Source organism: Notechis scutatus, chromosome 11 (assembly GCF_049901735.1).
Source record: "Notechis scutatus isolate UNSWTSFEM ecotype Mainland chromosome 11, rNotScu1.2, whole genome shotgun sequence".
Lineage (NCBI taxonomy): Eukaryota > Metazoa > Chordata > Lepidosauria > Squamata > Elapidae > Notechis > Notechis scutatus.
This window is the reverse complement of record NC_142019.1, coordinates 17131073-17157793: the sequence shown is the minus strand read 5'-3', so window position 1 is coordinate 17157793 and position 26721 is coordinate 17131073. Positions and strand designations below refer to the sequence as shown.

Genomic DNA, 26721 nt, shown 5'->3' with positions numbered 1-26721 from the left:
GGAGGGTGGGGAGGGAGAGAGAGGGGAGAGAGAGAGAGAGAGGAAGAGAGGGAGGAGGGGGAGAGGAAGAGGAGGGAAGGAGGGAGAGGAGAGAGAGGAGGGAGGGGGAGGGAGAGGGAGGAAGGGAGAGAGGGAGGGAGGGGAGAGAGAGAGGGAGGAGATGGAGGGTGGGGAGGGAGAGAGAGGGGAGAGAGAGAGAGAGGAGGAGGGGGGGAAAGGGAAGAGGAGAGGGAAGGAGGGAGAGAGAGAGAGAGAGAGAGGGAGGGAGGAGAAAGGAGGGAGGGAGGAAGGGAGAGAGGGAGGAGAGAGAGGGGAGGAGATGGAGGGTGGGAGGGAGAGAGAGAGGGGGGAAGAGAGGAGGGAGGCAGAAAGAGGAAGAGGAGAGGGAAGGAGGGAGAGGAGAGAGAGGAGGGAGGGGGAGAAAGAGAGGGAGGAGAGGGAGGAAGGGAGAGAGGGAGGGAGGAGATGGAGGGGGGAGAGAGAGAGAGAGAGAGAGAAGGAGAGAGAGGGAGAGAGAGGAAGGAGGAGAGGGAGAGAGAAAGAGAGATAACAAACAGCAATGAACTGAAAAGGCCAGTGATCTGATATAATATTAGCAGGTCTCTTTTGTTCCTATTTGGTCACTTATTTTTGAAAAATGTCGCTGGATAAGAGTTTAGAATGAGATTATCTGGCAAATTAGCCACAGATTTTTTGCTAATAGTGTACACAGTTTAGACGTGTTTTCCATAAACTGCGATCATAACAAGCTTTATTCCTTAGATTGTTAATACAGGTAGTCCTTGCCATTTGTTGAACGATAGTTCAGAATTACAGCAGGACTGAAAAAAAGTGACTTGTACTTAGGAGAGTAGTACCACACCCGTGAACTGGTGATCGCAATTTGTGTCCTTCCCAACTTCCAACAAGCAGACCCAACAGGGGGAAAGCTAGATTCACTTAATCACCACAGTAAAAATGGTCATAAAATCAAATGTTATCAAGTAATGCCTCACTTAAAACAAACCGCCCCACTGAACGAGGAATTTTTCAGTCCTAGTTGTGATTGTAAGTCAGGGGCTATCTGTATGTTTCTTCTGGGCCATCCATGTGAATCAGTATGATTTTGACTTAAATGTCATTTTTAAAAAAATAAATAAATAGGGCTACTCTTTTTAAATGGAGTGAAAATGGTATCTTTCCTATATATCCCATTAAATCCTTTCTCAAACAGAAACAAGGAAGCTACAAAAAAAATAATCGCTTTGAGAGTCCACAGCATCAGTACAATGAAACCTTACATAATATAAGGGAAGAATGGTGCTAAAATATGACTGCATCAGAAAATGTACTCAGTTCCTTGTTTAGGGCAAAACGATGAGATATCATCCCAAGGTTTAAAACTCAATGATGCAGCCATTAAGTATCAGGGTATATAAAGTGTATTTTAGTGTCGGCTGGCTGTCAGGGCTCCAACAAATCCGCCCCCATTCAAATCAAAAGTCTCTAGCCGCACCACTCAGAGTAAAAAAAAATGATTTATTAGGAGTGGTCATGTTGGCATTAGCGGGGTGCTGCTGACACTAAAATACATCATTCATTTCCCCCTTGACCCTGATCTTCTCCTCACCCCGCGGATGTATATTCTCCAATGGGACACATCCATAGCCAAGAGTCATCAATCATTGTAATATTCTTGCACGCTGACAGCTTTGGGCTGCCAAGGCGATTATCTAAGGCACTTGAGGAATGCGCTGCTTTTCCCCCACTCCCTTTCTGCTGGCAACTAAAAAGACCAAAGGAGCATTTTCTTTTTAGTTGACATTAAGCTTCTGGGCCAGGGATCCCCAAACTTGGCAACTTTAAGACTTGTGGACTTCAACTCCCAGAATTCCTCAGGAATTCTGGGAGTTGAAGTCCACAAGTCTTAAAGTTGCCAAGTTTGGGGACCCCTGTTCCAAGCTTTTAAAAACCAAACTTGGAAATGTTACTTTTTAAAACCAGGGTCCCTCATCTTCCTCTTCCCCCTCGTTTTCGTTCAGGTAGAGAAGGGCGATTTTCTTTTCGTCCGAAATCACCGATCGTTGGTCAACCATCCTTTGCAGTTGCACGGTTCGGTCAAAGGTGGACTCCTCTGACGTCTGTTCACTTTCTGGGTTTTTCCAAAGCTCTTCCATGCTGCCTTCAGGTTGACCGTTGCCTGCTTCTTGCCTACTTGATACCACTAGGGTAGCTTGTGGTTCTCTCCCACCCGTTTTGCTAATGTCCATCTGGAAGGTAAAGGATGTTTCTTTCTGTCCGATTCGGATTTGCCCAACAGATTTGCTGTTTTCTGAGGGCCCATCTGTGTGGGAAAATTCCATACCACTGAAGAGTTGAGCATCAGGACTACGGAGCCCTTGCCCAATCTGAATGTGATGTGTTGATCGGCTGGTCTCTGCAGGACTTGTTTTTTCCAAGGTGTCTTCTTGTGAAGAACTGATTCCTGGAGATTCCAAAACAATATCTTGGGACATGAAGTCATGGCTCTGGACTTCTTTCTGGCCTAATTTAATACGATGGACTGACCCTTCAGAAGAAAACATCTGCCCCAATTCACTGACCTTTTGGTGCTGTTCAGAAACGGGCTCTGTAAAAACAATTTGCTCACTTACAACCTCCTTCGGGCTTAATTTGATATGTCTGATTGTGGTGTTAACATCCTCACCAAGCTTGACTGAACCATCATCTGATGTCTTGGTGAAGGAACCTTCATAAATGTTTTGGTCGGATGTTGGTGTGTCCTTCTGTCCGAAGGTCATCTTTTTTACTGCTTCTTCAAACAGACCGTGGTCTCCAGGGGAAAAGGGCACTTCATATATTTCTCTTTCAACATGTATCTTTTTGGGATCTATTTGGATGTGTCTTATTGATGTGCTGATTGCTGTGGGATCTTTCATCTGTGAAAAGATATCCCTTCTATTATCTGATGACAATTCTGAAGCTCCCTCAAACGTGATTTCTTCAACAGTTTGTTTTGAATCCAATGTGATATGTTTGGAAGATCTAATATCACTCGAAACCTGGATCTGAGTAGAATTTTCAGGATTACTCACTTCTTCAAATGTGTAGATAGGACTTCTATAAATTATTTTTTCTGTGGTTTCTGTCGTTTGGGGACTTGACTTCATTTCCTTCAGGAATTGACCTGCATCTGCTGATACTCCTGTTGTAAAGTCCACTGTTCCAAACTCCAGAGTAGGACCTTCATAAAAGACATGTTCCGTCTTACGAATTTCAGTTGGACCAACTACAACATGACGGATGTGTCTGTTAATATCAAATGACTCCTTAGCAGGATAGGCATCTTCACTCTTACTGGTTTCTTCCATGGTCCAATGTGTGGAGGAAACATCTGTGTGATGTTTTTCATCCTGCCAAGTTTCTGGTTGTTGTTTTATGTATTGATCAAAGCCACTTTCATTTGGTGACTGTTTGGATAATTTTATCTGATCGGTCACAGCTTTCCCAAGCCATTCTGTACCCAACTGGTCAGAGTCTATTGTCTGGGATAAATTAACTTCTGCAACAATAGTAAATACACCCTCTTTTTCAGGTTGCTCTACTTTTTTAATGTCCACCTCCAAAGTACTAGAGTCAGTTTTGTCCTCTTTGGTGAGTTCACCGAGTTCCTGTTTCACAAGTTCTGGAAGAGTTGCTTCAAGCTTTCCTAGTGCCTCTTTCAACTGGTGTTTAGGGTCCTTTGACTGGTGAGAAAAAACCTCCTTTATTGACTCCTGAAATTCGTGTGGGATTCTAATTTCCTTCTCAATAACTACAGATTCAGCATGGGCCAACTGTTCTTTGGGGGGTTCAGCCTTTGAAATAAAGGACCCAGCATCTGCACCCATTACTTGATAAATCAATTCTGGTGAAGCCAGACCCTCCTTTATGTTGGTTTGAGACCCTTCCAGAAATTCATCTTGCCAAGAATATTTCACTGTTGATTCTTCCTCAAAATGGATTTGACCGTAGGTGGAACCTTCTCCTTCCTCATATCCAAACGGGTATTCATCTGGAGTGGAAACAAAGTACTTTTCTTCATCCACAACGTCATCTCCCTCAGATACTTCTTCCACACGAGACACATCAAGTTGTTTTTCCTTAAGGTCTCCGGCAACACCTGTGGTGGCTTTCTCTTTATCACTGTAATCCGGATGTTCTCTCATATTGAGAAACATATCTTCTGCTTCCTCTACTTCGAATGGGGTTGAAAACTCCACCCTTTCGTCAACTATAGTTGCAGGTTCTTCAATGATCTCAACTTTAATAGTCTTATTCGCCTTGTCTTCCATCCCTTTTATCCCAGCATTAATTATACTGTCTAGGACATTTTCATCTAAACTTCCTTTCGTATCCTCCAATACCTTTTTAATATCTTTCTCTAAGAAACTTCCCAATTCAGATTTATTAGACACATCAAGGTCATCTTTTTGAACTGTGGACTGTATGCTGATCTCAGTTTTCACTTTTCCATCCTCAGAAATTTCCTTCTTTTCAAAGGAAATTATTTTAGCTTCGGGAGGAAGACCTTCCCCTGAAGACTTTTGAACGAAACCTTTAAGGATATCAGAAATGATGTTCTCTGCTATGCTCTCCGTGAGCGAAGCATCTCTTTCAGAATTCTCTTCTTTGCTTTTATTACCTTGAGTCATTTCATTGCTGAGTTTAAATTCAGCTTCACCTTTTGATTTTTCTGCAGAAGTTTTGAAGTCTTGCAATGTTATCTCTATGTTGTGATTCTTCTGTAGGATTTCGCCCTCAGTATGTCCTGAATGAATGGGGATTTCAATAGTTTCTTGGCTTTTTGAAGACGTGCTCACAATTTTCTCCCTTTCAAATGTTGCTGTACCTTTTGGAATTGTCTTTCCTTCTGCCTCCACTTTAATCTGTTCCTCCCATCCTCTAGAAGGCATCTTATCTTTCATTAATTTCTCTTCCTTTCTCTTATATTTAAAGATACTGTCTTCCACCGTATCCTCTTTGTTCTCCATGCCTTCCTTCGTTTCAGTCTTCTTTTGAACCGTTTTTTCTACCCCGTACAATTTCTCAAAGTTCTTCATGGAAGAATCTGTTGCTTCGTTGGCCAATTTTTCCTTCTGCTCAACTCCTTCAACCAAAACGTGTTTTTCTTCTTTTCTTGGTTTGCCTTCTTTGATTAGTTTGTTGGTGTCACCCAAAATTCCTTCCCTCATCTCATATTGGCTTCTTTTAGAAGAAGACGTTGAGCTGTAAGATAGTGGTGGAGAGGTAATCATCGTGGCTCTGATGCCTTCAGAACTCATTGGCCTTTTCGTTTGCTTCTGAAGGCTGGCGGACTCTTTCAAAGCAGATGCCATACTTCCCATTTCGGTTGTCCCCCTTTCAGGCCTTGGCTGACCGTCGCCTTCTCTGCTCATCCGATAAGGTGACGTAAAGCTTTGTCTTTCTCTCTGTCCTATCAGGCTTCTTTCATGAGTCACGTACCTTTCGGTAGCAGTTGAAGGACGCTGCCCCAACCTGAAGGGTTCTTTGGGTAGTGGTTTTTTCTCAGGGAGAACGGTTTGCCTTCCAGCACTTTCTCTCCTAGACGAAGAAACCGCAGAGCGGCTAATGTCTGTTTGTGGGAATTTATATCTTAGGTCAAAATTTGGGACTGCGGGAAGCGCTCTCTTTCCTTTCTCCTGTTGATAAGTGGAGTGTCGGTTGCTATACTCGTAACGCAGATTTCGGCCACCTGCCAGGAGATGAACAAAAATGGCTATTAATGCCATGTACTTACTTATTTACTTATTCATTTATTTCATAACACACCTTTATTATTTTTAGAAATAACTCAAGGCAGCAAACATATCCAACACACCTTCCTCCCGCTATTTTCCCCACAACAACAATCCTGTGAAGTGAGTCGGGGAGAAAGAAAGAAAGAAAGAAAGAAAGAAAGAAAGAAAGAAAGAAAGAAGAGAGAGAGAGAGAGAGAGAGAGAGAGAGAGAGAGAGAGAGAGAGAGAGGGAGGGAGAGAGAGAGACTGACTGACTGACTGACTGACTGACTGACTCTGGTTAAAATTCCCCAACTGGTTCTGATGGCTAAGGCGGAACTAGAACTCTCAGTCTCCTGTGAATGGCCCAAAGTCACCCAGTTGTCTTTCATAGTTAAGGCAGAACTAGTGTTGTGTCTTATGATTCTTGATGAATGTATTTTATTTTCCTTTTATGTACACTGAGAGCTTATGCGCTGAAGACAAATTCCTTGTGTGTCCAATCATACTTGGCCAATAAAGAATTCTATTCTATAAAGAATTCTATTCCATTCATCTTTCGTACCTTGGGGGAATCTTCTTCCACGTTCTTCATTCCACATGAGAATCCATTGGTTGCTCTCTGCTTCTAGCAAAGCTCTGCCATACAGAAAAAAACAAAATTGAATTAATAACAAATTTAATTGAGTAGGTCCAGTCCAAATTAAAATGTATATATGTCCAGTGCAGTGTTTCTCAATCAGAAATATGAACATGAACCAAGCTACCATCCTAGCAGTGTTTCTCAACTGTTTGCCACTTTAAGATGATGGACTTCAACTCCCAGAATTCCCCAGCCAGCCGTGCTGCCATGTTAAAGTGGCTGAGGTAAGGGCAACATCCACTTTCCTTAATTTTTACATTAATACTTGAAAGCAAGACTGCTACGAGCTCATATTTCCGCTTCATATTTCTTACACTTCCTTCCTCACCTAAAATTTTTCATCTCTTTTCCCTTTTGGAAATTATTATTTTTTGCCTCGCCTATGAATAGAATCAGTCTTGATTAACTTTAACCAAGGTCTCTAAATAACTTTGGTTAATTGCATTTTTTTAACTGATTTAAATCAAGAACATTCAAGTTAAAGCTTTCACACTATAACATTTGCAAAACCAGGAGGGAACGCATATCACATGCAGGGGTGGGATTTAAATTTTTTAACAACTGGTTCTGTGGGCGTGGCTTAGTTGGTGGGCGTGACTTGGTGGTCATGTTATTGGCTGGGTGTTGGCCAACTCAATATCACTCACATCAAGGCACGCATCTCCTTGCCTGGCCTCTCATAACTGTGGGGATGCTGCAACAGTTGTAAGTGTGAAAAAGGGTCATAAGTCACTTTTTTCAGTGCCATTGTAACTTTGAATGGTCACTCCACACAAGCGAAGAACCAGCAAAGGAGGGGAAAAAACTCCAGAGAAGTTCCAGAGACAGGAAGTCCAGTCCTGCCAAGAATGTAATAAGGGTTAACGGAGAGACCGTTTCTGTAAGCAACAGCAGAATGTTTCCTTCCTGCCTTCCTTACAGGATTAGCCCTGTAATTTCTTCTAACAACCGGTTCTCAGAACTGCTTAGAATGTTAACAACTGGTTCTAGCGAATAGGTGTGAACCGGTAGAATCCCACCCCTGATTACATGTCTCTCTACTGACTGAATTAATATGGCATGCAATTGAAATACAGTCTTCTATGTTCAATTTTTTAAAAATAGAATTGGAAAGATAGGAGAATTTTGCATATCGGGATAATAACATTGAAAAAAAGATTGACTACTCTATGGCAGTGATGGCTAACCTTTTTGTTGTGGCGTGCACCCATAATGCAATGCATGCATGACCCCCCTGTGCTCCTCCCACCCCCTGCACATGTGTGCACTCCCATCCCCCTTCCTGCGCATGCACGCATGACCCCCCATGCTCCCCTGCGCATGCATCTCCCGCATGTGCCCTGCTCCCCACGCATGTGCGGCAGATACCCAACAGCTAGCTAGCTGGTGGGAGGTATACGCACATGCGCAGTGGAAGTGAGCTGGGGCAACCGCTCGCGTGCTGGCAGAGATGGTTCTGCATGCCACTTTTGGCATGCGTGCCATAGGTTCGCCATCTTGGCTCTATGGCATGCAAATTAAGCTTCATGTCATTATTGCAAACTTGGTTAATCCTTGACTTAAGACCATTACTGAGTTCAGAATTTCCGATGATGAGAAGATGGTTAAGTAAGTTGTACCTGTTTTTAATGACCATTTTTTGCTACCATTGTAAAGGAAATCAATGCAATTTTAAAGAGAATCATACGGCTGTTAAGAGGACACTGCAATTGTCATAAATACACCCAAAGCTTGATCACGTGACTGTAGAGAATGCTGTGACGGTCGTATTTTGGGCACTGGTCATAAGTCCCTTTTTTCAGTGCCACTGTGACTTCAAACGGATGCTAAACAAATGATTGTGAGGACTATCAGTATAGGAATTGCCACATGGACTCTTCCTGTTCAATCTACTGCATCTTCAAAGTAGGTGTAGGAGATGACCAGGCTGAGCTGGAGGGAGGGGTCAAATGCATCATCAGTCATGAGTCTCTGCGCCCAAGCAAGAGATCTAAATCCAACCCAGCTTGAATGTCTCTCTTATCTCCCGCTCATTTCCCTTAATCTTTAATAGGCCAGATTCTTGTAGAGAGCTTTGGCTTGCAATAAATCTTTATATCCATATGAGCTGCCTGGATCTCCTGTTTTTCCCTGGCGCTTGACAGTAGAATTGGAAAAAGTCACCAGATTCTTCAAGCAATTCAGGTGATTGATAATGTTAAATAAGAAAATTCAATCGCTCTAATTGACCTAACTCTATTGTTAGGATATCCTTTTCAGTATAATTGTTAACTGACAATTGGCTCCTACTCTGAAACAGAATTTTTTAAAAAATATATCCTTTGAGACTTTTTAAAAATATATTAAATAGCTAATATAGATATAAATAATATCTATATAATAATTAATAAAGATATAAAAGGGTGTTTAACATAGTTAAGGTACAATAAATCAGTTTTAATTGCTGGTAAAAACCTCTTGGTAAGAAATGCTAAAGTTAAAACTATACCAGTAACAATATGGACATTATCCTATAGCTACTATTAAATGCTGGGTTTAAACTGTGTAATCTCTCAAAACAACATTTTCAGTTTTACTCTGCCAACTGCTTTCAGCTGATAATGCACGACGACTATCTACCCTCTATAAGGAGTTTATTTGGAAACATTTGATAGCAAAGATTCCTGGAAAGCAATGTGAAATTTAAGTCATTTGCCTTAAAAGACCTACAATATTTAAACAGCGAGGAAATCTTACTTATTCTGTTCATTCTGAGTTATAAAACAGTAATGCAGACAAGGAATTCCAGAGATTTGTAATCAGTTAAAGTATTGCTACACGAATTGAAATGTCCCATAAGTAAAATAATACAGTGAATGTAAATAAATGAATGGATATAATTCTGTGTTGAATACAGTGATTAATTTTATTTGTCCTCTGTGAATATAAATATATATTATAGTGCACTTATTTTTAAAGCATTGTAACTGAACTTTTTTAAAAAAAATATATATATTTATTTAGAAGCATTGTGATCATGGAAAATAACTCTTTATTCTGTTCCAATCAGACTGCATCCGATATATTATGAGAACTGCTAATAGCCAAGGACTTAGACAAACTATACTGCAAGACTTATAAAAATATTTGAAGGAAAATGTAAAATGTGGAACAGATGTGATCTCTGTTGCTCTAGAATCAGTGGATGAAAATGGCAGGGAAGTAGCGTTTGATTAAATGTTAGGAGCAAATTCTCAGTATTTAAAAAATGGCCAATAATGAAACAACGTCTTGGACAATAAACCTTTACTCTCTGGACATGATTCAGAATGTAAGAGCTTGCTTCCAACATAAGCTTGCAAACAGGACAAAAACCAACTAAGTTGATTTATTCCAGACAAGGCAGAAGCTGTATAAACACTGATCTACCAAAATTATAACACAGAAATGAATTCCTGTGTGTGTGTGTTTGTTCCAGGGTTTAAATTTTAGGCCTTTTCCTCCTGGCTTTTCTAATTAAAGAATAATTTCTTTTCACTTCACAGGCTTGAGAAAATTACCCGTGTAATGTAGGCATAATCATTTTATCTGCCCTGGGAATCACTAGGACCAGCCTTGGACCAGCTTGTATTTGAGATGTGATGGATTTCCCTCTCATTGGAGAGAAATTTTGCAGAATAACAGAATTGGAAAAAACCTTGGAGGTCTTCCATCTAGTCCAACCCTCCATTCCAGACAAGTAGCTGTCCAGTTTTTCCTTGGAAACCTCCAGTAATGGAGCACCCACAACTTCTGAAGGCAAATCATTCCACGGATTAATTATTCTCACTGTCAAGAAATTTCTCCTTAGTTCTAGGTTGGTTCGCTCCTTGATTAGTTTCCATCCGTTGCTTCTTGTTTCATTGTTTCGTTGAACAAAATCTGTGCCAAGACACTTTCTTTATGTCAATTTAGCAGCAGGATGAACTAGTAAAATGACAGTTCCAAAGCAGCCTTTTCATGCAAGTTTGCACAACTGATTCTGACATGACTTTTCCTCTTATCTTTGCACTTTTCTTCTCAAATTACAAGAGAGCTCTGGTAATATTTGCAAATAACCTACAAGCTTTGGAATAAGCTCGTTTAAGAGCCCGTGTTTCTGTTTTTTTCTTTCACATCTGATTTTTGTTTCCATTCTAGAAGGATAGAGAGAAAACTTATAGGTGAGGGCTGGTTAGCACAGGCAAACCACAGCCAACGACTTACTAGCCATTAACCCACCCCAATCAACATCTAAAAAGCCTCTTCACAACAGGCTATACCACACACAGAACAGCACACAGGCTGCTAGAGAGAAGTTCCCTGAAGATGGTTCTACCATGAGTTTGAAAGCTGGTAAGACAAAACCTGTGTTCCTCGTGACCGACCCACATTGGATCCTGCCACATTATCCTGGGACACGTATATTCGCCTTCATTTGTAAAAAAAACTTATATGTGTAGGAGGCTGTGGTGGCTCTGGGATTAGAATGCAGAATTGCAAGCAAACTCTGCCCTCTGCCAGGAGTTCAATCCTGACCAACTCAAGGTTGACTCAGCTTTCCATCCTTCCGAGGTCAGTAAAATGAAGACCTGGATTGTTTGGGACAATATGCAAATAATGCTTCTACATACTAAACCACCCAGAGAGTGTTGTAAGAGCGCTATAGGTTGGTAAGGTAAAAGTAAAGGTTCCCCTCGCACATCTGTGCTAGTCGTTTCTGGCTCTAGGGGGCGGTGCTCATCTCCGTTACAAAGCCGAAGAGCCAGCGCTGTCCGAAGATATCTCTGTGGTCATGTGGCCAGCAGGACTGAACACTGAAGGCGCATGGAACATTATTCCCTTCCCACCAAAGTGGTCCCTATTTGTCTACTTGCATTTTTTACATGCTTTTGAACTGCTAGGTTGGCAGAAGCTGGGGCCAGTAACGGGAGCTTACTCCGTTACGCGGCACTAGGGATTCGAACTGCCGACCTTTCTGATCGACAAGTTCAGTGTCTTAGCCTAGCAATAATACACTGCTGTTATTAATATTGTGATTATTGTTGTTATTGTTACATAAGCCTAAATACTAGTGCTAGTGCTAATTCCCAGTCTCCCAAAACTGCAGTCTATTCCCATTTCTCCATGTAAGAAGTATTACAATCCAGAAAAACAAATCTCAAGGTCTTCTCTAACTCCTTTAACTATGATGACAGAAAGCAGGAATGCAGGAAGTTTGACTAATGATTGTTGGCTACTGATAAAGCAACAGTTTGCAGCAGTTTCCAGAGCAACACTGAAGTCACTAAAAATAAAACCCAAGCTGAAGCGCTCACTGTATATGGCAAAAGGCACTTCTTTAAATGTGAGATCTCAGCATGAACTGCTAGAAACAAGCCATTAAATATTGCAAATAAAAACCACTTGACCAACACAGAAAAGATAAAAGCAGTGGCTGAATTGCTTCTGATCTGTCTTTGGTCCAATTTATGAAACGGACAGTTTTAACAGTTATAATCTTGGAGAAAAGCAACAAAAGAAATCAGCAGTGGTTTGGGGGTGGCTTGAAGCAACATTTTGAATCATCGTCTAGTTTTTGGGGCGTGTAAGAAAGAGTGCAAAGAAGAGCAAAAAGATGATAAGGAGTCCAGAGGTGAAACCATACAGTTGTGGGAGCTAAGCGTATCTAGCTTAATGAAGAGAAGGACTAGGGTTGACATGACAGCAGTCTTCCAATATTTGGGGCTGTCATATTGAAGAGGGGACAATTTATTCTCCAAAGGAATTCAGGGCAAGACAAGAAGTTAACGGGCAGAAAACTTATCAAACAGAGAGATTCAACCTAGAACTAAGGAGAATTTTTTTCTTTATTTTTTTATTCCATTTTTTATTTTTAATATAATAATTCCATCATCGAGGTCTAATTATATTCTTGAATTGGACTTCTAGCCTATTGTTCTTTTTTTCCCTTCACCAGTAAGGTTTGGCTGCTTACTGCAACCGTCTCTTATGTGCTTTGAACATGAGTTTTATCACTACTGGCAGGCAAAAAGGGAAGAAGAACTAAATTCTGGGCTTTCCTTGTTTTGTTCCCCATGATGTAATCAGGATTGCTGAAATTTATTCTTTTGAAAAAGTGAAAGTCTTCCAGAGCTGCATTCAGTTCATTCAAAAGGATTAATTGTATTATGAAGTCACACCCAGTCGAGGAATTCATTCAATTCAGTTATTATTCAAACAAGGAGAAAGCATTAGGACTCTTACGCAAAAGGAAACATGGAAAAAAATGTATTGGCTGTTTCAAAGGGAGCTGAGATACTTTTAAAATCCCCTTTTTATAGTTGAATGTTTGCAGAGATCATGTTAAAATGTAGCACTGAGCAGAAGTAAATCTGGCAATCTTAACAGGATGATCAACTAGGTTTTGGAAAAAAAATTCTTTTGTTAGCGAAGCAAAAAAAAAATCCCTTCCATTGGGTCAAATTTGATTGGCAAATCAACTTTAACTAGAAATATCACCATTTAACATATTGAGGTTTATAAGAATTCCAAGTTAACAGGATCAGTTGATTGCCAATCAAGAAACAGATGGATATACCTGGACAACTTTTAAAGAAAACACTTTATTCAAATTTCCTAATCCTAATCCCATACTAAACCTAATCCTATACTAATCTCTTCAATATAGGTAATAGTTGACATACAACCACATATGACTGCAAAAGTCCTTGTCATACCACCCAAATTTCTGTTGTTAGGTGAGACCATTGTTAAGTGAGTTTAATTTTCTTAAATAAACCCCTAATAAATGTAACAGAAAGAGTGAAATTTTGTTTTCTGTGCTTTGAGCACCAATTACTATGTGGCACAACTAAATAACAATCTAGATTAACAATCAAGGCCTTTGGGGGCCCTAATTAGGGTCTACGTTCTCCAGAAAAGACCTAACCAACCTTCTCAGCATCTCCGCCATTAATATATCTAAAGACAAGTGCCCGAATACTTCCAAACGTCACACGTGACTGAATTCCCCCAGCCAAATTACCAGAGTCCCAATATTACTTGGATTACATTTCAGCCAGTTTCCATATTGTCACCTGCACCTTCAGCAGCCCTTGTCTAAATTGTTTTCATGTTTATTCTTAACAATAAGACGTTATGTTACTCAGCAAGGCTTTTTATCTTTCCTTCCACTTCTGCAGAAATTTCATTCCAGCAGGAACTTCAAAAACTTGTTCTGGAATTTGACCAAGTGTAAAATGAGGTTAAGTGTTCATGCCCCTGTCGGAATCTGATTTGGAGAGGGAGGCCGAACAACTGACAGGGAGTGGGAGTGTGGCTCCGTTGGCTGTGGAGGAAACTCTGCTGGGTAGAGCAGAGGAGAGGTAGAGCAAGGGAGAGGGAGTTCAGAGGAAGGGCATGCAGGGTGGAATGGAGAAGGGAGCAATGTGAGTTGCGTGGCTTACGGGGAAGGAAAGGGCCCTGATTCCCTTCATTAGCTGCAGCTGAGAACACAGAGTTTAAAAAGGGAAACTGCGTGCAGCAAGCGGTTGGGAGCAAATCGTGAATTTATCTGGTATCTTTGAGGCTTATCTGTGTTCCTGGCGTGTGTTTTGCTCTGCTTTCAAGTCTGCAATTCCTTCTCGTGCCCTGTCAAGTTAATTACTGCAGTGTGGTTTGTGTGGATTTTTAAGTTACAGTTTGTATGTACTTTGTTTTCGGACTGAATTTTCTACAGTTAAAGGCTGATCCTGGGAGAGTTTTTCTCCAGCTGAAGGTAACCTGGACACTGGGGACAAAGTTGGAGATAATCAAGGGACTCTTCTTGCTTACTTGACTGTGTTGCCTTTGTGCCACGCCCCTTTGGGTCATCACACTAAGGTTTCCCTTGTGTCTTCCTGCAGGGTGAAAATATTCTTACCTGTAAGTTTCAATTTCAAGGCTAAGGCTGGCTTTCACTTGCAGGAGTTCATGGTAATCCTTCAGGTACCCTGCAATGGCCATGGTTAAGTAGTTCTTCTCTTCTTGAAGAGCTTCAATTATCATCTGGACCAAAACACAGAAATAATCATGAGTGTTGGGTGGTACAGGTCGTCCTCAACTTGCAACCACAACGGAACCCAAAATTTCCTGATACTAAGCAAGACAGTTGTTAAGACAAGCTTTTCCCCGTTTTGCAACCTTTCTTGCCACAGTTTGTTTAAGTGAATGACTACAGTTGTTAAGTTGGTCACATGGTTGTTAAGTGAACCTGGATTCCCCATTGACTTTGCATAGCAGAAGGTCGCAAAAAGGGATCTCAACTGTCATGAATTGACCACACCACCATGGGGAAGCGGCACCAATCGTAAGTGTGTGAAAAAGCCACTTGTTTCGTTGCCCTTGTAACTTCGTCACTAAACGTAAGATTGTAAATCGAGGACACCTGTAGATATGTGACCAAAAGCCCAGCTTTTATCAATTCTTAGTTTGCAGCGAGGGGGCCTTTCCACACTAAAGCTTTCAATTGCTTAACACTTGTGCATAGGTTACCTGGAAGTGACTCTTTAGAGATTTGCAGATTTCAAATCTCTTTGCAGATTTCAATCTTTTCTTCCATTGTGATAGCCAGGTAGTTGGTTGTTTGATCACAGCCCCTGATCAGTTGATCCCACCAGGTTCTTTACATCTCCCACCCATTCCAAAAAAGTGAGCATCAATTTCCTTCCTTCCTTCCTTCCTTCCTTCCTTCCTTCCTTCCTTCCTTCCTTCCTTCCTTCCTTCCTCCTTCCATCCTTCCTTCCTTCCTTCCTTCCCTATTCTTTCCTTCCTTCCTTCCTCTCTCCCTCTCAAACATTTCTCAATTTCCTTCCTTCCTCCCTCCCTCCCTCCCTTATTCTTTCCTTCCTTCCCTATTCTTTCCTTCCTTCCTTCCCTATTCTTTCCTTCCTTCCTTCCTCTATTCTTTCCTTTCTTCCTCTCTTGCTTCCTTCCTTCCTTCCTTCTTTCTTTCCTCCCTCCCTCCCTAACTGCTGCAGATAATACGGGATGTTGAATAGAATGTTGTCAATTTCCCAATCCTTGTCCATTTAAATCATTTCATTTCGCCCCCTCCCCGTGTTTATTCAGCTAATCCAGGGGTTGGGCAACTATGGGCCCTTTGGGACCATGCTGACTCAGGAATTCTGGGGACTGAAGTCCACAGCTCAGAACGGGGGCATACATTGATACCCAGCCCTGAGCCAGTCAGGTTTCGTTTATCCTGCCTCTCTCCTCCCGGACAAATGATTTACCTCCTGCTGTTGATGTGTTTTTTCTGGTTCCCCGTTATTTCAACTTGGAAGAATGCCCAAACAGGGGGTTAGGGTGGGAGCAGATTATGAGTAAAACCCTGGAGCCAGGCTGGCTCCCTCCACTGCAGGATTCTACCTGGCGGGTGGCTGGCGAGCTCAAACAGCAAAGCCAGGGAAGGGAAGTCATCAGGTTGCCCAGAACAACTGGCACGCTCGTAAATCAATACCGTTGAGTAGCAACCGGGGAAGTCTTTGCAACAGAGGGCAGGGTAGGAACCGACAGGAAGGCTGGCTAACATCTTGCCAATCTTTTGCTGACAAGAAAGAGGTGCCCAGTACTTTGACTCAAGAGCACAGAAAAGTGTTTTGGCTCCCTTACTACTGTTGAAAAGGCTCGGAGAATTTAGCCAGGGAAATATTAAGGAGGTCTTCAAATATCTGAATATCTCCTGCAGACAGCGAGGGAAAGACAAGACAGGATTGCAACCATCTGCCATATCACATATGTAAAAGTATCCTGACAACCCAAACAGATATAATTCTGCCTCTTGTCATTGCAGTGGATTCTCAGAATTGGCCATTACTATTGCTCATCATGCACTAGTCCTTATTCAGCAACTGCCTCATTTAAGGACCATTCCAAGTTCTGATGGCGATGAAAAGATCACTTTACAACTAATTTTTGTATTTACAACCTTTACTATGCAGTTGTGGCTTCATTTAGTGACCACTTCTCTTAATGACTAAATTGCCAGTACCAACTGTGCTTGCTAAGTAAGGATGATCAGTATTAGTACTTAACGTGAGTATTATTCGCTTAATACTTTTTCAGTTTTTTAAGTTTGAGAACTTATTCAAGTTAAAAGATTCTGAGAATGTTCTGACCCAAACCTTGTTCCAAGGAAACAAACATGAAACAGAGGTATCAGCAAAATCTTTTAATGATTCTTTACGAATTCCGTTCCTTCACAGTTAAAAGGCTGTTTCAAACTAATTGTCTTTGATAAGAACGACCCTTGCCAAGGTTGTGCAAGGCTGCCAAGAACACTTGATAAAGTTGCCAAGAAATAGTTCAAACACGAAGAGTCTCCAAACACCAACCAAGATATTCCGAACATCCACAAGGCTTGAGTGCAAAAACTTATTTGCTTCCTGCAAAGAACTGCAGTTTCTCAGCTGGCTTTTTTATCTCTTAAGGGAGGGGCCATTACCTTGCAGCCTTACTCCCGAGTCGCCTGTGCTGCTGAAGCTGCTCTTTCCTTCGAGCAGCCCTGTGTGCACGCTCACTGGGCACAGGCTCCTCAGGGGCCTCTTCCTCACTGCTGCCAGCCTCCACAATCTCCGAAGGCCACATTCCACTCCCTGATGGTCCTGGCCCCATCCCTGCATCGCACACAGGCCCCTCATCTGAGTCCTCGCTCTCTGAGACCTCAGCCGTCTGTATCTGCTGCCGGTGAACCACAACAGAGAACATAAAACAATAGGGTTGGAAGGGATCTTGGAGGTCTTCTAGTTCAACCCCCTCTCAACCCCCATACCAGTTCAGACAAAAAAACTCCAGTGATGGAGCACTCACAGCTTCTGGAAGGAAGCCGTTCCACTGATTAGTCAGGAAATCTCTCCATAATTCTACGTTGGAACTCTCCTTAATGATCTTCCACCCATTATTTTTTATCCCGCCTTCGGGTGCTTTGGAAAATACGCCGACACCCTTTTCTCTGTGACAGACCTTCAAATATTGGAAAACAGCTATCATGCCCCGCCTTCTCTTCCCTAGACTAGCCATGCCCAGTTCCTGCAACCGTTCATCGCATGTTTTAGCTTCCAGTCCCCTAATCATCTTGGTTGCTCTTCTCTGCACTCTTTCTAGAGCAAGGGTCTTCCAACTTGGCAAGTTTAAAACTTGTGGACTTCAACTCCCAGAATTCCTGAGCTAACATGACTGGAGGAGGACTTCTGGGAGTTGAAGTCCACCAGTCTTAAAGCTGTCGAGTTTGAAGACCCCTGTTCTAGAGTCTCAATATCTTTTTTATAGTGCGGTGACCAAAACTGCCTGCAATATTCCAAATGTGGTCGTACGAAGGTGTTATAAAGCGGGACTAACACTTCCTCGTGATCTTGAAGCTATCCCTATGTTGAGGAAGTCGAGGACTGCATTGGCTTTTTAGGCAGCTGCAGAAACACTCCTGGCTTCATTCTTCATTGTGCCGTGGTGGCTAAGTGGTTAGAAGGCAGTACTGCAGGCTATTTCTGCTGCCTGCCGGTTGCCTGCAATTTGGCAGTCTGAATCTCAGACTTAAAGTTGACTCAGCCTACCGTCCTTCCAAGGTGGGTAAAATGAGGACCCCAGATTGTTGGGGACAATAGGCTGACTCTGTAAACCGCTTAGAGAGGGATGTAAAAGCACTGTGAAGCGATCTATAAGTCTGAGTGCTATTACTATCTTCCTTCCTTCCTTCCTTCCTTCCTTCCTTCCTTCCTTCCTTCCTTCCTTCCTTCCTTCCTTCCTTCCTTCCTTCCTTCCTTCCTTCCTTCTTGGCTTCCTTCTTGGCTTCCCTTTCTTCTGTACTGACACAGTGGTTAGAATGCAGGATTTCAGGCTGACTCTGCCCAATGCCAGATGTTCGATCCTGACTGGCTCAAGGTTGACTCAGCCTTCCATCCTTCTGAGGTTCATGAAATGATGACCCAGATGGTTGGGGGTGATAGGCTGACTCTGTAACCCGCTTAGAAAGGGCTGTAAAGCCCTGTGAAGCGGTATATAAGTCAGTGCTATTACCATTAGCGGGAACAAAATATTTGCCGCTGGAATTTGAGATAGAGAGCTGAATTAATTAACTTTCACCTAAGCCTTATTAAAAACAGCGGCCACAGGAGGGGAAAGGCCTTACTCACTATAGTAAGGATATCCTAAAGGTTGTTTTTCAGCAGTTTGCATCCTTCCTAAAAGATGAGGAAAAAGTTCAGAGAAACTTTCCTTTCCCTTCTAATACGAAGTCGTAGAGGCCATCTAAGGTAACTGGTGGCCTGGAATGCAAGACAAAGCCAAGATGTTCCTTTTGTCATTAATTTCCAAACTGTGCTGCCAAAAAAGCATAACAATGGCCATTAGCTTAATGGCAGTAAAACAAGAGGAGCAAATTTCAGCAGAGAAATTCATGGCTTTTCAGCCCAGAGAATCCAGAGGCAATATAAGTCTAAATGCCAAGGATTTGGGAACAGTACGGTGGATAACTCTTTCCCTCCTCTCCTCTTTGGGGGGTTTCTCGGAGACACTTAGTGGGACAGCAAAATGTCAAATAAATGGAAGTTTGATGCACCTCTTGAGACTTTCCATGGGCACAATTATGTTGTCTCAAGGGCAACAAGAGGCCAAAGTGTATTCAACTGATGGCAGCTGAGGTTCACGCATATCTGGATGAATGACCCTTCCAGCTACCACCTATAGACCCCGTTTGATATAATGGTGAAGGTGCTGAACTAGAGAAATCAGAAGTTCTAGTCCTCTCCTAGACATGAAAGCCAGCTGAGTGACTTTGGGCCAATCACCAAGAGATGGTGAGCTCTACTCAGAGGTGGGATTCAAATTTTTTAACAACCAGTTCTGTGGGCGTGGCTTAGTTGATGGGCGTGGCTTGGTGGTCAAGTGACTGGGTGGACGTGGCTTGGTGGTCATGTTATTGGCTGGGTGTTGGCCAACTCAATATCACTCACATCGAAGCACGCATCTCCTGGCCTGGCCTCTCATGACTGTGGGAATGCTGCAACAGTCGTAAGTGGGAAAAATGGTCATAAGTCACTTTTTTTCAGTGCCATTGTAACTTTGAAGGGTCATTCCACACAAGCAAAGTACCAGCGAAGGAGGGGGGAAAAACTCCAGAGTCGTTCCAGAGACAGGAAGTCCAGTCCTGCCAAGAATAGAATAAGGGTTAACGGAGAGGCAGTTTCTGTAAGCAACACCAGAATGTTTCCTTCCTGCCTTCCTTACAGGATTAGGCCAGTAATTACTTCTAACAACCGCTTCTCCGAACTGCTTAGAATGGTAACAACCGGTTCTAGCGAATAGGTGCCAACTGGTAGAATCCCACCCCTGGTTCTAGTCCTACCTTTGGCATGCAAGCCAGTTGGGTGACTTTGGGCCAATCTCTCTCTCTCTTAGAGTAACACACTTCACAGGGTTCTTCTTATGGGGAAAATAGGACTTGTCCCCTTCAGCTGGACAAAATAAAGCTGAGATACAAATATGTCAGAAACTAGCTAGCAAAGTGTAATAAATACTGCAGGATCCAATCTGGGTCACAGCGGGAACAGAGGTTTTGTCTTCTGTTCACATCAGGGGTGGGATGCAAATATTTTTACTACCAGTTCTGTGGGCGTGGCTAAGTGGGCATGGCCATGTGACTGGGTGGGCATGGCTTCTTCTTTTTTTTCCAGTACCTCCCCACGCTCCATTTTTGGGCCTCCTGGGCCTCAGGAAAGCCTCCTGGGCAAAGCAGTAAGACAGAGAGGGGGATCCCGCCCACAGCTGATTGTCGGAACAGCTGATCGTTGGGAGGAAAAGAAAAAAGAAAAAGAAATACCGAACAGTAGCCGAATGGTAGAGAAGTTCCCTGAGAATGGGCTCCAGCACGAGTCCGAAATCTCGAAAGATAAAACCTGTGGACCCCGTGTCTGACCCAGGTCAGATCCTGTAACATTATCACGTATATTTGCTTTCATTCGTGTAAGAAATATATATTGCTTATCTAGACCGCCCCAGGGATATATTTATTACACTTTCCTAGCTTCTTTTTTAAGAGCCACGGTGGCGCAGTGGTCAGAGTGCAGTACTGCAGGCTACTTCTGCTGACTGCCGGCCGCCTGCAATTTGGCCGTTCAAATCTCACCAGGCTCCAGGTTGACTCAGCCTTCCGTCCTTCCGAGGTGGGTAAAATGAGGACCCAGATTGTTGTGGGCAAGAGGCTGACTCTGTAAACCACTTAGAGAGGGCTATAAAAGCACTCTGAAGCGGTATATAAGTCTAAGGGATATTGCTATTCTTTTTCATTCAATGGTACAGGTGTCATAACACCGGTTTTCCCACATTGAGTCCAATGGGTTGTCTGGGGAAAAAAAATAGCTGATTGCTGTTCCATCTGAGCACTTTATAGTCTTTTCCTGGAGCCAAAAAATCACTGCAGAATAGTTGTGGCAGGCTGCCCCGGGTGAAATTTAAACCTGCCCATGCTATTCTCAACCGGGGAGGTTGGAAAGGGTGACATGTCTTCATTTCTCTCTTCCAGAGAGAACATTTTGTCCTGGGCTTGGACAGCGGAAGCCAAACGGTGAGCCATCCATTTGCTTTTTTTTGTTTTGCTTCGTGGGGATAAGGTGGAAGTAGTTTCCAAGCTGAATGTGTTTCTGCACCCTTGGTGGAATAATTACATCTAATCTGGTGTCAAGGAGAATCTACAAGCATCCACAGCAGCAGCTCCCAACCTTGGCAGCTTTCAGACGGGTGGACTCCACCTCCCAGAATTCCCCTGGGAAAGCCGGGGATTCTGGGAGATGGAGTCCACCCATCTGAAAATCTGCCAAACTTGACAAACGCTGATCTGCAGTTAGGCGAGGAGTCTGAAGATTAGAAATGTAGTTAATCCTCACTGCAGTTTAAATTTTAAAGGCTGGGAGAGAACATATTTTAAAGTCACTGCAGAAAGGTTCACCTTTAAGTGGCCCAGCTCCTCACTGTCACCACCATCTCCAACCTAATAAGAATTAATCTAGAAGCCCTGGAAGCTGTAGTATAGGGCAGGGGTCTCCAACCGTGGCAACTTTAAGACTTGTGGACTTCAACTCCCAGAATTCCCCTGGGAAAGCTGGGGATTCTGGGAGTTGAAGTCCACAAGTCTTAAAGTTCCCAAGATTGGAGACACCTGGTATAGGGAGAAGATTTAACCACGCTATTAAGATGCACATGGTTTTAATAAATGCTTCTCAACCTTGGCAGCTTTAAGATGGTGGATCTCAACTTCCAGAAACCCCCAGTATGGGGACTTCCGGGAATTGAAGTCCACATATTTAAAGCTGCCAAGACTGAAAAATACCAGTTTGAAACTTTTAGTTTCTTGACCCCATCACTTCCCTGAAAAATTCAAAAATCCCAGAATTAGCCTAGAGCAGTTTACAAAACATTACTAAAAGTGAAGTGAAACAGTTCTGCTTGGAATTTTACAGTCCTTGAGTGTATTGTAGTGTCATGACCCTGTAGGAGTCTGAATCCAAGGAGGAAGACGAACAGCTGACAGGGGGTGGGAGTGTGGCTGTGGAGAAAACTGGGGAAAGGGCAAAGTCTGGCTGGGCAGAGCAGGGGACAGATAGAACAAAGGAGAGAGAGTTCAGAGGAAGACCCAGGCCCACCCCCTCTTCATTAGCTGTGTTCCCAGCTGCAGCCAATGAAGGGAATCAGGGCCCTTTCCTCCCCTGTAAGCCACACAACTCACATTGCTCCCTTTTCCGTTCCTCCCTGCGTGCCCTAGGATGAAGAGGGGGTGGGCCTGGGTCTTCCTCTGAACCCCCTCTCCCTTGTTCTACCTCTCTCCTGCTCTGCCCAGCCGGACTGTGCCCTTCCCCAATGTCTTCCACAGCCAACGGAGCCACACTCCCACTCCCTGTCAGCTGCTTGGCCTCCCCCTCTGAATCAGATTCAGACAGGGGCATGACACAAAGGCTGATCCTGGGAGAGTTTTTTCTCCAGCCCAGAAGGTAACCAGGACACTGGGAGCAAAGTTGGAGCTAATAAAGGGACTCCTACTGATTATATGACTGTGTTGCTTTTGTGCTACGCCCCTTGGGGTCAGCACAGTCAGAACATGTTCATTGAAATCAGATTTATAAAGAGGTAAGTGAACATCCCAGGAAGGGATTGGGAGTTGAGCCCAACTATCAGCAAACCCTGTCCCCCTACCCACTTTTCTCCAGGGGTATGGGCAGAATGGGCCTGGGTCTCCTGGGAGCTGCGACTCGTTCAATTGTGTCGGCATTCAGTCCCACTTCAGCAAACGTATATTGGGTACAGATAGTCCTCTAGTTACAACCATTCCACTTAGTGACCGTTCCAAGTTACAATGGCACTGAAGAAAGTGACACGACTGTGTTTCACACAGCCCTTGCAAGCATCCCTACAGTCACGTGATCCAAATGCAAGTGCTGGCTGGACTGAATATGAAAGATGTAGATTAGGATCCAAGGGAGGCAAGTCAAAAAGAGAAGAAGTGAAAGAACGTCCAAGAGAATGAGCGATGATGGATAGGAAGGATTCTTATTAAAAAAAAACCAAGACTGGCTGTACTAAAAATTAGAATAGGTTAAAAAATTAGAAACGGGGGGGAATATTGTTATCCATATTTTTACATAATATATTTAAAGTGAATGTTAGAGTATAAGATCAGATTTTGAAAAAGGGTGTTATATATTACAAAAAGTAATGCTATCGCTATAAGAAGGATGTTGCAAATATTGAATAATTGAAAAATGGATTATGTGCTGATACTGATAGCTATCTACATTACATTAGATCACGTAAGTTTGATTAACGTGGCAATTTTCATTTGTACCAATATGTACTTTTTGTATTTGTATCAAAATGAATGACACTCAGACCCCACCCTGTCCATGAAATGATATTGATGCATGTGTCATGCCCCTGTCGGACTCTGAATCCAAGGAGGAAGATGAACAGCTGACAGGGAGTGGGAGTATGGCTCCATTGGTTGTGGAGGAAACTGGGGAAGGGCAAAGTCCAACTGGGCAGAGCAGGAAAGAGGTAGAACAAGGGAGAGGGAGTTCAGAGGAAGAGACAGGCCCACACCCTCTTCATCCTAGGGCATGCAGGGAGGAACAGAGAAGGGAGCAACGTGGGTTGCGTGGCTTACGGGGGAGGAAAGGGCCCCAGTTCCCTTAGGGCCCTGGGAAGAAAGTTTAACAGACATGCATGCTGAGTGCGGCAACTGCTGGGAGCAAACATGAGTTTATCTTGTGTTGACTTTGTGTTCCTGGCATCCACCCAAACGTGTTGAGTTATTGCCGTGTCTTCACATCTGGAATTCCTTCTCCTGCCCTGCCAGACTAATTACCTCATCTTGCCTTGATTGGACTTATAGTTATAGTTTTTGTTGACCATGTTTTGGACTTGATTCTCTGCAGCCAAAGGCTGTTCCTGGGAGAGTTTTTCCCCAGCCCAGAAGGTAACCAGGACATTGGGGGCAAAGTTGGAGAGAATAAAGGGACTCCTACTGATTATCTGACTGTGTTGCCTTTGTGCCACGCCCCTTTGGGTCATGTTTAAAAATAAAATAAAATAAAAATAAAATAAAATAAAAATTTACTCCAAAAATGCAAATACTTGGCAGCTGATTCATATTTACAACGGTCGCAGTGTCCCTGGGTCATGTGGTCCCTTTTTCCAACCTCCTGACCATCAAAGTCAATGGGGGAGCCCTATTCACTTAACAACCGTGTGGCTAACTTGACAACTGCAGTGGTTCCTTTGACCAGGTCATAAAATGGGACAAAACTCACTTAACAACTGCCTCCCTTAGCAAACAGAAATTTTGGGCTCAATTGTGGCCATAAGTCAAGAACTACCTGTACTGACAAATATCACAACTATAAGTAAAGATGTCCGAGTATAAACCTGATTTCTTGCTTTACTGAAAGTCTTGGTTAAAATATCAACAGGTAGATGGATTTGGGGGCAAATTACTCTCTCTTGAGTTGAAATGGGGAATAACGTTAACCTGTTTTATCAGGAAGTTGCAAATGTTCCCTGAGATTATATATCACTATGTGTTGTACCTTATGGTTTATGATGAATGTATTTTTATGATGACTATGATCATCACTTATGGCTTTTATATACAATGAAAGCTTATGCACCAAATACAAATTCCTTGTGTGTCCAATCACACTTGGTCAATAAAGAATTGTATTCCATTCCATTCCAATCTGTATTCTGTTCTGTTCCTTTCCTTTCTATATTTTCTATTCTATTCTATGGTCTGTTCTGTTCTATTCCTTTCCTTTCCATCTGTCCTGTCCTGTCCTGTCCTGTCCTGTCCTACTCTACTCTACTCTACTCTACTCTACTCTACTCTACTCTACTCTACTCTACTCTACTCTACTCTACTCTACTCTACTCCGTTCCTATTCCTATTCCTATTCTATGCGATGCTTGGAGGAATGAAAACATTAGAGGAAAATTAAATTTACTATTAATCAATGGAACTGTGCCTCCAGACATTGTGGGTGCTCCATCATTGGAGGTTTTTAAAAAGAGACTGGAGCACCGTTTGTCTGGAAGGGTGTAGGCCAGGGTCTCCTGCCTTGAACAGAGGGGTTCGACTAGAAGACCTCCAAGGTCCCTTCCGACTCAGTTATTCTGTATAGTACCGCTAGTTCAGATCGATTCACGGGGTCTAGCAAAGGAAAGCAAAACGGGCAAGTCCGAAGAGGAAGGCGAGTCACTTTTTCCTACCGGCTGGTTAAAAAAAGAAAAAACCGGAACACGCCAAGTAACTTTTCCGACGTCCAACCAGCTTTCTTTAAAAAGGGCAGCCGGAGCTTCAACCCTCAACATCTTGGCGAGCCGCACCGGTCTCCGCCCGGCCTCCCTTGCTCGCCCTGCCCGACGGCCTCACCTGGTACTCGGCCAGCTCGGCGCCGTGGCGCTCCTGCTGCGCCAGCTGCTCCTCTTCCAGCCGCTCGCCCAGCGCGCAAAGCTCCCGGCAGCGGCGCCACAGCTCCTCGAGGCGGCGGCGGCTCTCCTGGTTCTGGTCGCGCAGCTTGCGCAGGTCTTGATGGCCGAGGCGGCCCTCCAGCTCCTGCAGCGCCCGCAGCTCGGCCTCGTAGCGCTCCAGGCTCTGCGCGCAGCTCCAGCTCAGCACCAGCGCGTAGTCGGATTCCAGCTGCCGCTTCTCCACGCGCCCAGCCCGGAGGACGCGCGGAGCAGGCAGCAGCGCAGCCGGGCGCTGCTTGCGTGCTTCCTGCAGCCCTTCATGCTCGGCCAGGAGTTGCTCCAGCAGCGCCTCCAGAGCGGCGCAGTCGGCCCACAGGCCGGCCAGCTGCTGCTCCTGCCGGGCCAGCTCGGGTTCCAGGCGGCGGAGGCGCATCTCTCCAACTTGTGCGCTCAACCTCTCCAAGCTCTCCAACTCTTGGCGCAGCGCATCCCGTTCTAGCTCGGCTTCGCCTTTAGCCCGGCTCAGGTCGGCCACCACCCGTCGCAGCTCGGCCACCTCTTGCTCCGTCTCCTGCCAGCGGCAGGCGCGCCCTTCCCGGCTGCGCAAGGCGGCCAGCTCGTGCGCCAAGCGCCCATTCTCCTGCTCCAAATCCCGCACCTGCCGCACGTAGAGCGCCAGGCGGGCGTTGAGCTCCCGCAGCTCGCTCTGCTCGTCCCATTCGTCCCGCTGCATGGCCGGCCGACGGCTCCCTTCTCCGGCTCCCAGCCCAGCCCGAGCGGCTCCTCCGAGGCGTGCTGCCCGCTCTTTGCCCGCCGGCAGCTGCTCCGGCGTTTTGGAGACGGGACGGGACGGAGGGTGGGGAGAGCGCCGGGCTCAGGCGGCCGAGCAGCGGCCTCTGCTGGCGGCTTTCGCTCCCGGGGAGGCTTCTTCAGGGGGACCCACCCAAAGTCCGCTTTCCCGAGAGATTTCTGGCGTGGGCGTGGGAGAAAAACACAAAAAGGGATGACCCAAAATATCTTGAAGTGAGAGGCAGGAAGCCCAACTTTGGACAAGATGTTGGATGGAGTTTCCCCTCCTTAATGGTTTTCTTTTTTTAATGTATTTATATATTAAGTGTTCCTATTACTTTATCTGTGTAATATACAGATAGTCCTCAGTTTATAACCATTCATTTACTGACCGTTTGAAGTTACGGCATTGAAAAAAGTGACAAGCAAAGTCAATAGGGAAGGCCACAATCACTTAACAATTGTGTTACTAACAACCGCCGTGACTTAACAACTGTGGCCAGGTAGTAAAATGGGGCACTGTCTCAGTAACGGAAATTTGGGGCTGCATGATATTTTCCTTCAT

The 26721-nt window shown here is 44.0% G+C and overlaps 1 protein-coding gene across 1 annotated transcript; it reads right to left on the bottom strand.

The window, feature by feature from the left end:
* Positions 1–722: 722 nt before the first annotated feature.
* Positions 723–26449, bottom strand: SYNM (synemin). The gene is made up of 4 exons (XM_026673105.2): positions 25330–26449; positions 14302–14426; positions 6324–6397; positions 723–5734 (listed from the first exon to the last, which is right to left on the bottom strand). The coding sequence occupies exons 1-4, from the start codon at positions 26098–26100 to the stop codon at positions 1974–1976; spliced, it is 4731 nt and encodes a 1576-aa protein (XP_026528890.2). The 5' UTR covers positions 26101–26449; the 3' UTR covers positions 723–1973.
* Positions 26450–26721: the final 272 nt, after the last annotated feature.

Bases quoted from the DNA above. Each gene is read 5' to 3' on its own strand.
- SYNM (XM_026673105.2), bottom strand. From the start codon at position 26,100: ATGCAGCGGGACGAATGGGACGAGCAGAGCGAGCTGCGGGAGCTCAAC. The intron at 14,427-25,329 runs GTGAGGCCGTCG...GTTTTGGTCCAG, and splicing joins CCGAGCTGGCCGAGTACCAG to ATGATAATTGAAGCTCTTCA. The intron at 5,735-6,323 runs GTACGAAAGATG...ATCTCCTGGCAG, and splicing joins TGGAAGAAGATTCCCCCAAG to GTGGCCGAAATCTGCGTTAC.